The sequence below is a fragment of the Puma concolor genome, chromosome B1, assembly GCF_028749965.1.
Source record: "Puma concolor isolate L17-30 chromosome B1, mPumCon1.1.hap2, whole genome shotgun sequence".
Classification (NCBI taxonomy): domain Eukaryota; kingdom Metazoa; phylum Chordata; class Mammalia; order Carnivora; family Felidae; genus Puma; species Puma concolor.
In genome coordinates, this window is record NC_141670.1 from 71,592,902 (window position 1) to 71,608,545 (window position 15,644).

Here is a 15,644-nt window from a genome sequence, read left to right on the forward strand (position 1 = left end):
GTTTAGGTGGTATACTGCTCTTATCTGCTTTTTTCAACACAGATTGTATAGATTTGAATGTCTTTCTTTCATAATGGGAGTCTTTTCTATCCCTGTATTTGTAAATTTTTTATCCGGTCATTCCAGTGCCCGAGTGTTGTTTTCATATTCCTAATGATCTTCACACTGTAGTGTGTAGGCTCACTGAAATGTCTCTATCCTCATTTCTCTGTTCCCTGATATGTTAAAGGATAGTTTCCCCTGACATTTTAGTTTGACTCTTGTGGTGTAGAGAGAGTAGAATTGTGTTTCTCCACGTGTAAGGGATGATTCTGGTGTTTCTTAGACTTTTTTTGTATGTTGTTTTTCATCCTTCATTTATAAGTATTTTCTTTTGGCAGAAAGTACTGAATGAAAAGTGTCTTGTTAATGACTACAAGTTTTCATACACACTTGTATCAGGTTTTGTTTTTGTTTTATCGGTATATTGCCTCATCAGAATTTTTTTGCTTGTTTCGGTTGACTTGTGTTGTTTTATTCTGGTTGACTTAATGAGAATACAATATTGTAGTCAAATTGTGAAGTATGAGAACTGCTATAAAATAGTTGATAGTTTGTGGAGATGTACAGAAATAGATCTGTGTAAATTTAAATCAGGCAGTTTAGTTTTTCTTAAGGCTTATGTAGTGCATATCTTTCTTAAAGAGCCCTATCTCAACGTGAGAATAAAAGTAATAGCCATTTGTCAAGGTAATTAATACTGTTAAACTTGCTGCAGTTAATTTAAGTATAAGTTTTCTTTTTTCCTCTTAGTTTTCTCCTGCTCTCCTTGACCTCCCAGGCATTTGTTTCTGTATCTTTTTTTTTTTTTTTTCCATTTGGGGGGACAGTGTTCCATTTCTCTTGGAAGAGGAATGGATGGACTTAGAGGAAACATAGGTAGAGAATTTTCAACATCAAAACTGGGTTTCACGGACAAGAATTTTCAAGGAAATGCTATGTTCAAACAGGTCTGTTTACTGGCTGGGAGGTCATGAATGCAGCTGGTCCATTTGCTGGCTGGGGGATTACACTCTTATAAACAGTGCGAATACCATAAAGAAGGACTCTCAAATCTTCTTGTGGCCTCTGACAATGTCCAACCTGACAGTTATATCCTCAAAGTCTTCTCTGAGATCAGATGGTAGGGAAATAGGTATTTTTCAATACGGTTGAAAAAACGAATGATAACGAGGTGTTGAAGAAGAATCTCTCCTCACGAATGAAACTTCTGCTAGAGCCCTTAAGAGTCCAGTTCAGTCCCCGTTTTGAATAAGAGTGTGTGTCTCGAATCTGTTCTAACGTAGGTTCAGCTTTGCTTTTTTAGACATTTTGCCTCAGGATCTTCGGTTTAATTTTGACACTGTTGCCAGAAAGCTAGCTATTGCTAAAGAATGCTGTTAATGGATATATTCAAGCCAATTAAAAATATCATTGCTTTGGGGCGCCTGGGTGGCTCAGTCGGTTAAGCGTCCGACTTCAGCTCAGGTCACGATCTCGCGGTCCGGGAGTTCGAGCCCCGCGTCGGGCTCTGGGCTGATGGCTCGGAGCCTGGAGCCTGCTTCCGATTCTGTGTCTCCCTCTCTCTCTGCCCCTCCCCCCTTCATGCTCTGTCTCTCTGTCTCAAAAACAAATGTTAAAAAAAATTAAAAAAAATATCATTGCTTTGAGAAGTAATTCAGGCACCTATTTTCCTACCGTTCACTTAAGACTTTCATTTCTTTAAAGAGCCTTGACGTTTATATTTTATTTATATGTTAACATTACTTGAAGATTGACAAGACTTGTTGAGGGTGGTGTGGGGTGGGGAAATGATGTTTTCCAGCAGGGCAGAAAGATTAGAACGTTTATGATCATGGTTTGTTTAAACTTATTAGCTAGCCTTTGAGGGGCAATCATGTCCCAGTATAATTGCTCTCCATTTACTCTTGATGCCGCTGTGTGGAATTAACTGCTGAAACCCAAGATCTTGCCCCCCACATGATGTATAAATCTCAGATGTTGTATATGGAAATGCAAACGCTTTATCACTTATCAACAACATTTAGTAGCATTTGAAACATAAGGGAGGAGGACATGTTTTGTAAAGAAGTGATTGGATTTATTATTTTTACTGCCTTTCATATTATGCATAAGAGAATCGTAGGCTTATTACTTACACGTTATATGCATTCACCTGTGAACAGGAAACACTAAACATAAGTGGGAAGCAGTAAAGTTTTATTTTTCAGCAATTGTAAAGACTGAAATAAATATCGTCCAATTTTGTTGTTTCTTAGGAATCATTTATTGTGCCTAATTGAAAGCTTAGCCTAAAAAAGAATTAAAAGAAATTTTTTTAATGTTTATTTATTCTTGACAAAGAGAGGGAGAGAGAACGAATGAGTGGGGGAGGGGCAGAGAGAGAGGGAGACCCAGAATTCGAAGCAAGCCCCAGGCTGTGAGCTGTCAGCACAGAGCCCCACACGGGGCCGAACCCACGGACTGCGACATCATGACCTGAGCTGAAGTCGGACGCTCAACCGACTGAGCCACTCAAGCCCCCCTAAAAAAGAATTTTAAACATATTTTAAACAGTCACTAAAGGCATAAACTAATGGCCTTACTTGCATTTTTTTTCTGTGAGAGAGTTAAGTTTGTAAAGATTACCTTTTCATTAGTATTTTCATGGATGAATTTTAAATATCTTCCCATCAGAATGTCTGTACTGTATATAACCATTGTATGTTCACAAAGAAATAGGTAGCTACTTCCATATTTGAAATTGCTTGTAAACTCCAATCCGAGTGTCGTAAATTATATGTCCAGCGTAGATAGAAAATGGACAGATGTTGAGTCTTCAAAACAGATGAGGTTCTTTAGTGATCATATTTTCTCTTAAGTTAGCTTGTTTGTTTGTCTGTCTATGTATTATGAATTTGTGCTCAGTGACATCGGCCGGTTTTTGTCATAATTATATTATTTCACATAAATGTATCCTGCTTAAAATATTTCAGAGCTTCTGATATTTTGTGTAAAGTTTCTACATTGAATAATAGTTTTAATTCAACAGGAGAGTTGATTAACTATTGAAAAATGAAATCAATAGTGAATCTTTAAAGGGAATGTTTCTTTTGTAATGTGAATTACTCCTAATTTAGTTCTATTCTACTTTTACCTCTTTGGGGTGGCTAAAATAATGCACAGCTTAACACAGGATAGAAAATAATACTATTGCCTAAACATGGTTCACTATAATGGTGTGGGTATACAATTGTATTCATTATTAATTGGTGTGTAAAAGGCTTCACAGGGATTCTGTGCTTATATACTTGGCTATTTATCCTGTGGCGTAATAGCTAACGTCATTGCCCATTTATCTTTCATAATTGAGCCTTCATTTGAAAATGTAGTATCCCATTGTATAAAATCAAATTAGATTATTTTTACCATTACCTTAAGGCTAAAATACCATACTGTCAAATCTTTACCATTCAGTATCTGATGCCTCAGTACCAGAAAAATTTTATAGATATTACTTGCTGTTCTTTATGATGTTAATTCAGCTATTTTAGAGTGTGAAAAGGGAACACTAATAATAATCACACCAGGACAAGAGGCCTAAAGGAAGGCCACCCCAGGCAAACCCAAACATGTTCGCTATATGATGATTTTGGTTGCAAGTGTAAAAAATTCTAACTGGCTTAAGTAATAAAAGTGATTTATTTAGACATGTACCTGAGAAGCCAAGAGATGACATGAACTCGCTGTGTGGTTTGAGCTGGGGCTAGCACCATCTTTCTGTGCTGCCATTTATCTGCCTAATTCTCTGCATTAACTCTTTGTTCAGATTGGATTCTGTTACAAGCTTAATGGCTACACAAGTCTGGATCTCACTTCTTCTGCCCCAAATGATCTCAACCCCAACTGTTGAAAAAAAGCCATTGGATTCACTCTGATTGACCCATCAAAATGATCCATGCAGTGAGGGAAATGGGCTTACGTTGGTTTTCCAGGCACAATTCTGGGGATGGTCAATCCCAGCCTTTCTTTTCCAGTAGCTGCTTCACAGTAGTGATGGGATGTTGAGGATATGTTCACCATATTAACTTTTTTCTTATTGCATATGGAGGATTTGCTGTGAACTTCCTGAACAAAGACCCCCCCCCCCCCTTTCTTATCATTGATTCTAGTTAGATAGGCAGCTAATGGGTGAATTCTTGTATGTCTCTAAATGCAAAATAATTTAAATGTTTTATTGAAGATAGTTTCAGGTCAAGGAAATGGCAAAATTTCTATAACCCTTTTTTCCCCCTCCTAATCAACCTGTAGAAGGAAATCAGAAATTTGAAATCACTGCCTAAACATCACTGATTCTTGCTTAATTAACTTGATCTTTGCAAAATTAGAATCCTTGTACCTATGACCGATGTTGCATTATCTTACATAACAATCTATTCACTGTCATCACAAACCTTTGATACCTGATAGTGAATTTTCTCTCATTGTATTTTAATTAGACAGAATATGATAGACAAGGTTTCTCCTTTACATCCATACTGATTTACAATTATCAATGTGATGAATTTAGACAGTTATTATTTCATTTAAGCTTTAAAACAGTTTATGATTATCTTTAGTTTAAAAAAGGAAACTCTGGGGGCGCCTGGGTGGCGCAGTCGGTTAAGCGTCCGACTTCAACCAGGTCACGATCTCACGGTCCGTGAGTTCGAGCCCCGCGTCGGGCTCTGGGCTGATGGCTCAGAGCCTGGAGCCTGTTTCCGATTCTGTGTCTCCCTCTCTCTCTGCCCCTTCCCCGTTCATGCTCTGTCTCTCTCTGTCCCAAAAATAAATAAACGTTGAAAAAAAAAAAATTAAAAAAAAAAAAAGGAAACTCTGATATTAAATGTCTTGCCTAAAATAACAGATCTTATCATCAGTTTATTCATATTTCAGAGTTAAGTTAATGATTATAATTATGGAAATCTCAGAGTGTGGTAAAATTATAGAACATGTTCTATTTTCTTAAAATAAGCATGTTAAGAAAATGGCAAATCTCTGTGACCTATCACCTTCAGCTGAAATACGTATGTAGATATAATAGATGAACTTTGAGTAAGATATCAAATATGAATTAAAGGACCTTAATTAGAGGGAGTTTCAATTGTAAAATTTTCTTATCCTTATCATGTGCAGTCATTGTGATCTTAAGAATGAAGAATGGAATGTTGAATAATAGGGAAATTTGTTTTCTGCTGTGTTCTGGGATCTCATTTTTTTATACTATCAATATGCATTAGGTAGTGCCATGGGCAAGGCACAGAGCTAGACAGTGGTTAGCTTTTGGATTCAGTAACATGCTTTTTGTCTTTTAGGAATGAATAGTGTGGTGGGAGGTACGAAAGGTAAACCCATACATTTCGATTAAAATAGGCAGTCCTAAAGGAATGTATAGTGGAAGTCAAAGATGGAATCCTGAAAGAGGTAACATCTGAATGTTTTGGTAGCTGAATGTTAGTTCACTACTATACCTAGCTTAGGAATAGCATTAATGTATAGTCCTAAAAGTTGTCACATTAAGAGGACAAGGCTTTGTTTCGTTTGTGATATCCCAGTCACCTGGAACAGAGCATGAAACATAAGAGGTTTCTAATATGTAAGTTTTTTGACTATTCATTCCCTTGGGGAATAAAATGATAATCTTCTGGGATAAATTCAAGAATCTCAATGGAGCATATCTTAAATAATTATATTTGTTTTATGGTTTACTTAAAACCATTATTTTCTTTTTCCTTAGTGCAAATGTATTATAATCTGTAAACAGTCGAGGGAGGCAGCGCTGTTGATTGCCTTTGTTTTATTTTGCTGTTGTTTTTAAGTTATGGGAAACAGTAGATTGAGCCTATGTAGTATATCATTGTACTTTCGTATGAATAGTCAGAATTTTAAATATTAAACGTAAAAATAGGGTACTTCTATATACGTTGGAACTTATGGAAAGAGATTTGTTTGCATTATGGTGCTCAAGCCTGTCTTCTCTATACAGAATCAGGTAAGATTAGGATGGGATTATTCTGGGTTTTCTAGGCAAAAAGGCACCAGCTAAGGGAGTCAGTAAAACTGTGCACATGTGTATGTGTATCATATGAGTTTGACTATTGTTAAAATTGAAGTTTGTTAATTGAGAGTTAATGAGAGCAAAAGCAGAGATATCTATATAAACAAAATAACAAGAATAGGATAAAGAAGGATTATTATAGACAAAAAAAAAAAGAAAAAAGAAAGAAAAGAAACTGAACAGAGCAAAGCACAAATAAGACCAATAAATATGTGTATTTATCAAGTAAGGATTTGGAAAGAGACGCAACTATTAGAGAAACATTTTTGTAAAAAAAAACGTAATTTCAGAATAATGTACATTTGGAAGTAAACGCATCAGAAATTTCGCAGGATGTCTGGGAAGTCTACCAGTTTTCAGGTGACCTGTCTCTACAGTTGCCTATATGAAACAGGAACAGATTTCTTCAGAACTCCAAAACTAACCAAGATTGGAGACATTTGTTGTTTACATTAGGTAAAATGTTACCCATTATGAGTTTCACATTATTTAGATATTATCTAGAAACCTCTTTTCTTCAGTTCTTTTTAAAACATTTTTAAGTATTATGATTTTTATTGCTTGTTACGTTTTTCTTATTCTTACCCTCTTTCCGTCATTGTAAACATGTCTTTAAGGGGACTAATACTATGAAATGCATGGCAAATATTATGAAATTGCTTTGACTTAATGCTAAAATAATTGAATAATATAGATATATGATTATATATCATTGAAATATATGTACATATGTAGTCAACCATTTTACAGTATTTACATTATTATTTTTATTGAGGTATAATTGATATATAATATTATATTAGTTCCAGGTGCACAGTATAATGATATGATACCTGTATACATTGCAAAATGATAGCCACAATAAGTCTAGGTCACATCCATTATCATACATAGTTAAAATTTGTGTGTGTGCGCGCGCGTGTGTGTGTGTGTGTGTGATAAGAACTTACTAGATTTACACTCTTAGCAAATTATAAATATACAGCATAGTATTATTACCTGTAGTCACCATGTTGTATATTACATTACATCCCATGATTTATTTTGTAACTGGACGTTTGTGCCTTTTGACCTCACCCCCCCCTTCACCCATTTCACCCACCCTCCACTCTACCTCTGGTGATCACCAATCTGTTCTCTGTATCTATGAGATCCTTTTTTGTTTTGTTTTTTTTTCTAACATTCCACATATGAGATCATAAAGTATCTTTCTCTGTCTGACTTATTTTATTATAATGCCCTCAAGGTCCATCCATGTTGTTGCAAATTGCAGTTTCTTTTCCTTTTTATGGCTAATATTCTATTGTGTATATAAAGCACATTTCCTTTCTCCATTCACCCATCAGGGGACTATTAAGTTGTTTCCATGTCTTGGCTATTGTAAACAATGCTGCAGCGAACATGAGGAGAAGCAGATATCTTTTCCAATTAGTGTTTTATTAGTATTTACACTATTATCTCCTTCCTTTTTTTTCTATTTTTGATTCACTTTGGCTTTCAATAATTTTTCCTTAAGAGGGGCTGGGCAAGATAATGTGAAAGGGTATATAATTATAAATTTGTAAATTTAGTGTTCATATATATTTTCATTTTTCATGCTAAATTCACTATCTAAGATGAACCAAGATTGATTCCTCTTTAGAATACATTGCCAGGAGTGTGTTGTAAATACTTTAGAGATTTAGCTAAAAACATTGGTTTTATTTCCTTGCTACTTTTGTTTGAGTATACTGTCCAGTGGATCGTACATGTTCAATAAAATAGTCATAGAATATATACTTGTCTTTTCCTTAAAATACTAGTAAAGTTATATGTTTAGAAAGATTATTTTTTAAACAATGAAACTACAGATGTAGACTCCTAATTTAGTAGAACTTAATGTGTGTTGCTTTTTTTTTTTTTTTTCTGATTATAGCCCTGGTTGTTTGAGATTCACATGAAAGTTTGATAGTCCGGTGTAAATCCTATGTGTTTGGTGGCAAACCTCACTGCATTTAGAGATGAGTTTTTGGGAGCAGTAACTTACAAGGAAGTTTACTATTCTTTGACCACAGAGGAGACCTAGATGTTTGGTCTTTAAATTATGTTTAATTAGAGTGTCGTGGAAATGTGAATTATATAGAAAAAAAAAGATGTAAACACCATTTAAGTGTATACATTTTGGCAATGATCTTTTGTGACTGAGATTATCAAAATAGAATTCAGATCTTTTTGTAGCTATTCAGTTTTCTAGATTGTATATGAAAAATCATACACTGCTATATTTGTAATGAGTGCCTTGGTTTATATCAGGCATTTTTTTAGACAAAATGGGGCAAATAATAAATTGTAGCCAATCTAAGTGAAGCCATTCACTTCTTGAGAGACAGAGACAGAGCATGAGCAGGGGCGGGGCAGAGAGAGAGGGAGACACAGAATCTGAAGCAGGCTCCAGGCTCTGAAGCTGTCAGCACAGAGCCCGATGCGGGGCTTAAACTCACGAACCATGAGATCATGACCTGAGCCAAAGTCTGACGCTCAACCGACTGAGCCACCCAGGCGCCCCTACATTTTCATGATTTTTATTTATTTAAGAAATTTTTTTTGATATTTATTTATTTTTGACTAGAGAGAGAGAGAGAGAGAGACGGAGCATGAGTGGGGGAGGGGAGAGAGAGAGGGAGACACAGAATCTGAAACAGGCTCTGGGCTCTGAGCCGTCAGCACAGAGCCTGATGCGGGGTTTGAACTCACAGACCGCGAGATCATGACCTGAGCTGAAGTCGGATGCTCAACCGACTGAGCCTCCCAGGCACCCCTGTTTTCATCATTTTTAAAAGAAAATTTGTCAGAATAGAAAAGAATTCATCTAACTTGATAGATCCATCTATGTTCTCAGGAGATAGATTGGTGCTAAATTATGTGCATAAAAGAAGTATTGATTATTTCATACAAGTTAATATAGCCAATAGCAGTATTAAATATTAGCATCCAATAAGAGGGAACATGTTTCTGAATAGGAAGAATGGTGACATTAAATGATTTAATTTAAAAATTCTGTGGCAACTAACACATATTTACTAATATGATTTTTCTTCATAATGCACACTGGTATATATTCAAAGAACTTATATTGGTCTTAAACCTGTCTTCCAACCCTGACCATATAAAATAATACTTACCAGACTGATTGTTGAAATAGCCAAGTTTAAGAGAATGAAAAAGCTGCTTGAAGAATCATAACTTCAACTTACTAAAGTTATTTTGTTTTTGTTTTTTTTTTAGCAATAAGACAGGTTATTCTTTAACCTCAAAATCTTCCAGCTAATTCATGACCCTTGATATTCAGTCTTTTAAATTCAAGAAATTTCTAAGAAAAGTATTCTTAAATTGCATTTTATCAATGTGAAATAATGTAATTTGAGTAACATAAATACTCAATGAACAGTTGCTACAATCACTGTTGAAGAATGGGGGCAAATTCACTATTTGTATTTAAAAACATTTTTTTTTAATTTTATTTTTGAGACAGAGAGAGATGGAGCATGAGTGGGGGAGGGGAAGAGAGAGAGGGAGACACAGAATCCAAAGCAGGATCCAGGTTCTGAGCCGTCAGCACAGAGTCTGAAGCAGGGCTCGAATCCACAAGCTGTGAGATCATGACCCGAGCCGAAGTCGGACACTCAACCCACTGAGCCACCCACGTGCCCCACACTTTGTATTTTTAAACATAGAATTATATGCAAGTTTCTTTTTAATATGACTCATATTTGATAAGTTCTTAGAGGATGAGGGCCTTAAGTCGGCTTTGTTATGATTTCAGGAATCCATGAGTTGGTAGTTTGACATTTCAATAATTAAGACTAATGTGTTATGTTCTTTCAAGTATAAAAGTACTGAGGTTTTTATTCAATATTGTTAAAATAGTTCCTTTTTGGGGTGCCTGGGTGGCTCAGTCGGTTAAGTGTCCAATCTTGGCTCAGGTCATGATCTCGCAGTTTGTGAGTTTGAGCCCCACATCAGGCTCCATGCTGATAGCTCAGGCCCTGGAGCCTGCTTCGGATTTTGTGTCCCCCTCTCTCTCTGCTCCTGCCCTCCTTGCACTCTGTCTCTCTCTGTCTCAAAAATGAATATTAGAAAAATAAAAAATAATAATAATTGTTTTTTTTTCTGGGTGAGTTCTGAAAAGAGTGATACTTGGTTTCTGTTGTGTGAGACATACCCAACACATGTTTGGGTTAAAATATGGATGATAGAGCAAACATTTATTTTGAAACCTGCAGTTTTCGAGATGTCTGTTCTAAATGTGTGTCTATGCCTCTATTTTTGCTTTAGGAGTACAAGATCCCCAGCATGAGAGAATTATTACTGTGTCTACTAATGGAAGTATTCACAGCCCGAGGTTTCCTCATACTTATCCAAGAAATATGGTCTTGGTATGGAGATTAGTAGCAGTAGAAGAAAATGTTTGGATACAGCTTACATTTGATGAGAGATTTGGGCTTGAAGACCCAGAAGATGACATATGCAAGTAAGTTACCATATTCTTGAAATTCAAACAGAGTGTAACGACTGTTATAGTTTTTCAAGTTGCTTCATTTTAATGATGTTATTTTATTTTATTTTTTTCAATATATGAAATTTACTGTCAAATTGGTTTCCATACAACACCCAGTGCTCATCCCAAAAGATGCCCTCTTCAATACCCATCACCCACTCTCCCCTCCCTCCCACCCCCCATCAACCCTCAGTTTGTTCTCAGTTTTTAAGAGTCTCTTATGCTTTGGCTCTCTCCCACTCTAACCTCTTTTTTTTTTCTTTCCCCTCCCCCATGGGTTTCTGTTAAGTTTCTCAGGATCCACATAAGAGTGAAAACATACAGTATCTGTCTTTCTCTGTATGACTTATTTCACTTAGCATAATACTATCCAGTTCCATCCATGTTGCTACAAAGGGCCATATTTTGTTCTTTCTCATTGCCTTGTAGTACTCCATTGTGTATATAAACCACAATGTCTTTATCCATTCATCAGTTGATGGACATTTAGGCTCTTTCCACAATTTGGCTATTGTTGAGAGTGCTTCTATAAACATTGGGCTACAAGTGCCCCTATGCATCTGTACTCCTGTATCCCTTGGGTAAATTCCTAGCAGTGCTACTGCTGGGCCATAGGGTAGGTCTATTTTTAATTTTTTGAGGAACCTCCACACTGTTTTCCAGAGCGGCTGCACCAGTTTGCATTCCCACCAACAGTGTAAGAGGGTTCCCGTTTCTCCACATCCTCTCCAGCATAATGATGTGATTTCAAATGGCATCTTTTGTTCTGTTTTTCTCATGTTTTTCTGATGATCCAAGAAATTTACCTTATTTAAGCTATGTTTCATTTAAAATCAGGAGACACATACTGTACATATGCATTCATTGGTTCATCTACTGAAAATGGTTTGAAGTAACTTATGGCACAAAGTACATATAGAATAAAACAATTTGACATGACGCGTAGAGAAAGAAAAGCCAAATAAAGGAATGTAGTTGTGCCAGAAAACCTAAGTTATGATTAGTGCTGAAAATTTTACATTTTCTCTTCCCGATAGCCAAGTCAATAAAATAAACAATAAGTATTTAAAAGAAAAAGCAGTGCCCATGGGTGCATGCTACCTAAATACACATATGGGTGCTTACACGCACACACAGGATTAAAGAAATTTGGATATTTCGTCACAAAGAAGAAATGCAATTCTTAAAGCAGAATTAGAAGTTTAGACTAACATTATGGTCTGCCAGGTAGAAATTCATCATAATTCTCCTAGAGGCATTCATGAACCAAAGTCAGCTGGAGTCTTTCACCCACGCAAAAGACCACCTACTGTATGTCATACAAATATTACTCTTTAAATCCTATGTGAATACACTTGTCAAGGTTGGGTGGTCTTATGAAGACTTTTCACTTCAATGGCATTTGTATATCATGAAAATATTTTACTTGAGCTTCTTTGTGGGGTTGTTTTCTCTTTGATATACAAGTTAAAAGAGAATTTTCACTTTATGGTATATTACAGATAAATATTTCAATGCAGATGAAATAAACTTTGTACTTGCTGTCATCACAGTTTGTATCTTTAACATTTGTGTAATGACTTTTTTTCACATTTCTTCTGTGACTATGCATTTCATGTTATTTTTTTTTTTTCTCTTACATCTGTAATCTTTGACTTTGAGAACTGGAAGCTATTCTAGCTGCCTTTAGAGACTGTTATTCAACCCTTCATTTTATGGATAAGGAAACAGACCAGAGAAGGAAAGTAGCAGCCCTAGATACCATTCATGTTTTATGCCTAAACAAATGCTAAGATCCATTTTTCCTCACACACATGTAGATAGTTTTTCACCATGCTAGACTGCGCCTCCTGGCTTCTTTTCATATGCTGGATTCCATAGCCTTGTTAAAAATTATGATGGCTTTAAGATTTTGCTCTCCTTGGAAAATCTTAGCACGTGAATCTACAAGTTTTGTGCATGCTGACCAAAGACAGGAGTCTTCTGGGTCAGAGACATCAACAGCAGTAGCCAGAATGTTAGCCCTTCTTGTGCCACGTTCCCTAGTTCCTGTTCCTACAGGTCAACGCCAAACGGGCCACTTAACACCTGCACGTCTGGGAGGTTGTGTTACAGGAGAGGCATTATATGCATGTGTGTGTGACGTATATTAGTAGTTAAGTAATAAAAATTAAACCATCATCCAGCATGCCTCGCCTAACTTGTGACTGAGCTTTACTCATTATTAGGCTCAACTTAAGAAAAGTGACACTTTCAATAATTCTGAACCTCCTTTTCCTTGTTCCTCCCTAATTACACCTTCTTCTTGTCCCTGTGAATATAATCATTGTTCTAAGCGTTTTTTTCCCCGTCTACTGATTTTCTCTATAATTTTACGATTGTCCATTTCTCTATGTACTTTCCTATAAAGAGTGAGTTGGTTATTTTTTTTTTTGCCAGTGTTTGAAATATAGATCAATGGGATAATACTGTATTTAAACTGAAAAATGTGATATTTTAACGTCAGTTCATGTTGACGCAGATAGCTTAGATCATTTGTTTTCCTTGATGCATAGTATTCTGGTGTATGGTGAACGTTTTTGGTCTTTTCTACTTGATGAATGTTTGGCTTGTTCTCCTTGTCTGAAAGTGCAAGAAAAAAAAATTCTGAGTCTATATCTAAGAACCACATTGCTGTCTTAATGCATTTACATTTTCAATGCTAGTAGGTAGAGTTAAGTTGATTTTTAAAATGACCAATTTATATTTCTACCAACAATATGCAAATATTTCTGTTACACCGCATTCTCAACAACCTTTTGGTTGTCATTCTTTTCATTTTTGGTAGTATGGAAAGTATAAAATTGTACCTCAATATTAATTTTTATTTTTGTTTCCTGATTACTAATGAGGTTGATAAATTTTAAAAAAAAATTTTTTTTTCAACGTTTATTTATTTTTTGGGACAGAGAGAGACAAAGCATGAATGGGGGAGGGGCAGAGAGAGAGGGAGACACAGAATCGGAAACAGGCTCCAGGCTCTGAGCCATCAGCCCAGAGCCTGACGCGGGGCTCGAACTCACGGACCGCGAGATCGTGACCTGGCTGAAGTCGGACTCTTAACCGACTGCGCCACCCAGGCGCCCCAAGGTTGATAAATTTTTATATTATTATTGCCCACTCGTATTTACTTTTCTGTGAAATGTCTGTTCATATCTTTTATACGGTTCTTAGTAGACTGCTTGGCTATTTAAATTTTGCTTTTCTTTTTTAAAAATATTATGATTATTTTATTTTTGAGAGAGAGAGAGAGTGTGAGCAGGGGAGGGAAAGAGAGAGAGGGAGACACAGAATCCGAAGCAGGCTCCAGGCTCTGAGCTGTCAGCACAGAGCCCGACATGGGGCTCGAACCCATGAACTGTGAGATCGTGACCTGAGCCAAAGTCAGATGCTCAACCGACTGAGGCACCCAGGCACCCCTAAATTTTGCTTTTGTTATTTAAGTCTTTGATTCATCTGTAATTATTTTTGTCTCTGGTGTGAGGTTTTTCATTAGGGTATCCAGTAGTGTCCCCGAATCATGTACTAAATAATCACTCTTTCCCCCAGGGATACGCAGAGCCAGTAGATTTGTAATCAGATTTCTGCATATGATTTGTTCTGGTACCTGGGGCTCTCTTCCTTTGCTCAGTTGTGTCCATCTATGTACCAAAATGATTCTGTCTTAATTATGTAGCATGTAGAAGCTCTGTGATAGGGAAGTCTCACCTCTTGTTTCTTCTCTTTTGGAACATCCGTGCTATTTATCATTAATATATTTTTAGAAATAGGTTGCCAAGTTCCTTGAAAACTCCTGTTGTGGGGGTGCCTGGGTGGCTTGGTCGGTTAAGCGCCCGACTTCGGCTCAGGTCACGATCTCGCGGTCGGTGGGTTCGAGCCCCGCGTCGGGCTCTGTGCTGACAGCTCAGAGCCTGGAGCCTGTTTCAGATTCTGTGTCTCCCTCTCTCTGTGACCCTCCCCCGTTCATGCTCTGTCTCTCTCTGTCTCAAAAATAAATAAACGTTAAAAAAAAAATTAAAAAAAATAAAATAAAAAAAAAAACTCCTGTTGTGATTTTTATTGTGATAGCATTGGATATATAAATCATTTTGATGAGAGTTGACATCTTTATAGAAATAACTTTCTATCCTGGAGAACTTTTGTTTCTCCACTTATTGGAATCTTCTTTATCATCTATACATTTTTCAAATGTTCCTTTTAGAGATGTTATGCATAATTATTTAGATTTATTTCTATATTCTTTATAGACTTGCTAAAATCCCCTTCCTGAAAAATATATTCTATTTGTATATTGCTGGTAGAAATACAGTTGATTTTTTTTGTACTGATCTTATATCCTGCACACTTGCTATAAGCTCTTTTATTTATTTCGTAATTATTCTGGGAACTGTTTTGGATTTAAGCAAAAAAAAAATCACATGATTTGTGAAAAAAAGATTCCTTTCTCCCTTTCAGTTTCTCTACTCTTTCTTTTCCATCTCTCATTAAGCTGTAGGTTGTCTTAGTAGGTATCCCTGTCATCTTTCTGATTTTAGAGTTTCTTTAAAAAAAAAAAAAAACTTTAAAATTTGGAATAACTTTAGATTTATGGAATGCTGCAAATATAGTGCAGAGAATTTCCATATATTCTTAACCTAGGTTCCTCCAATGTTAATATCTTACGTAACCATGTTATATTTGCATCATTGAAAACCTGACATTCTTGCAATACTCTTAATTACAGACTTTATTCAGATGTCAGTGGTTTTCCTTCTTTATGTCCTTTTCCTGTTTTAGGAGTCTTTCTGGGATACGCATATTGCATTTGGTCCTCATTCTCATCCAATCTGTGATAGTCCGTCTCTTTCATTTTATTCCTCGACCTTGACAGTTTTGAAGAGTATTGATCAGGTATTTTGTAGAATATCCCTCAGTTTAGGTTTTTCAGATATTTTCTCATGATTGCACTGAGGT

At 36.1% G+C, this 15,644-nt stretch overlaps 1 protein-coding gene across 3 annotated transcripts in view; it reads left to right on the forward strand.

The window, feature by feature from the left end:
- Positions 1 to 15,644, forward strand: part of PDGFC (platelet derived growth factor C) — a 206,955-nt gene that overhangs the window by 104,602 nt on the left and 86,709 nt on the right. For all 3 annotated transcript variants that reach the window (XM_025921706.2, XM_086704006.1, XM_086704005.1), the window contains one exon: positions 10,430 to 10,625. In XM_025921706.2, the coding sequence (XP_025777491.1) occupies positions 10,430 to 10,625 (196 nt within the window). The remainder of the gene's footprint in view (positions 1 to 10,429; positions 10,626 to 15,644) is intronic.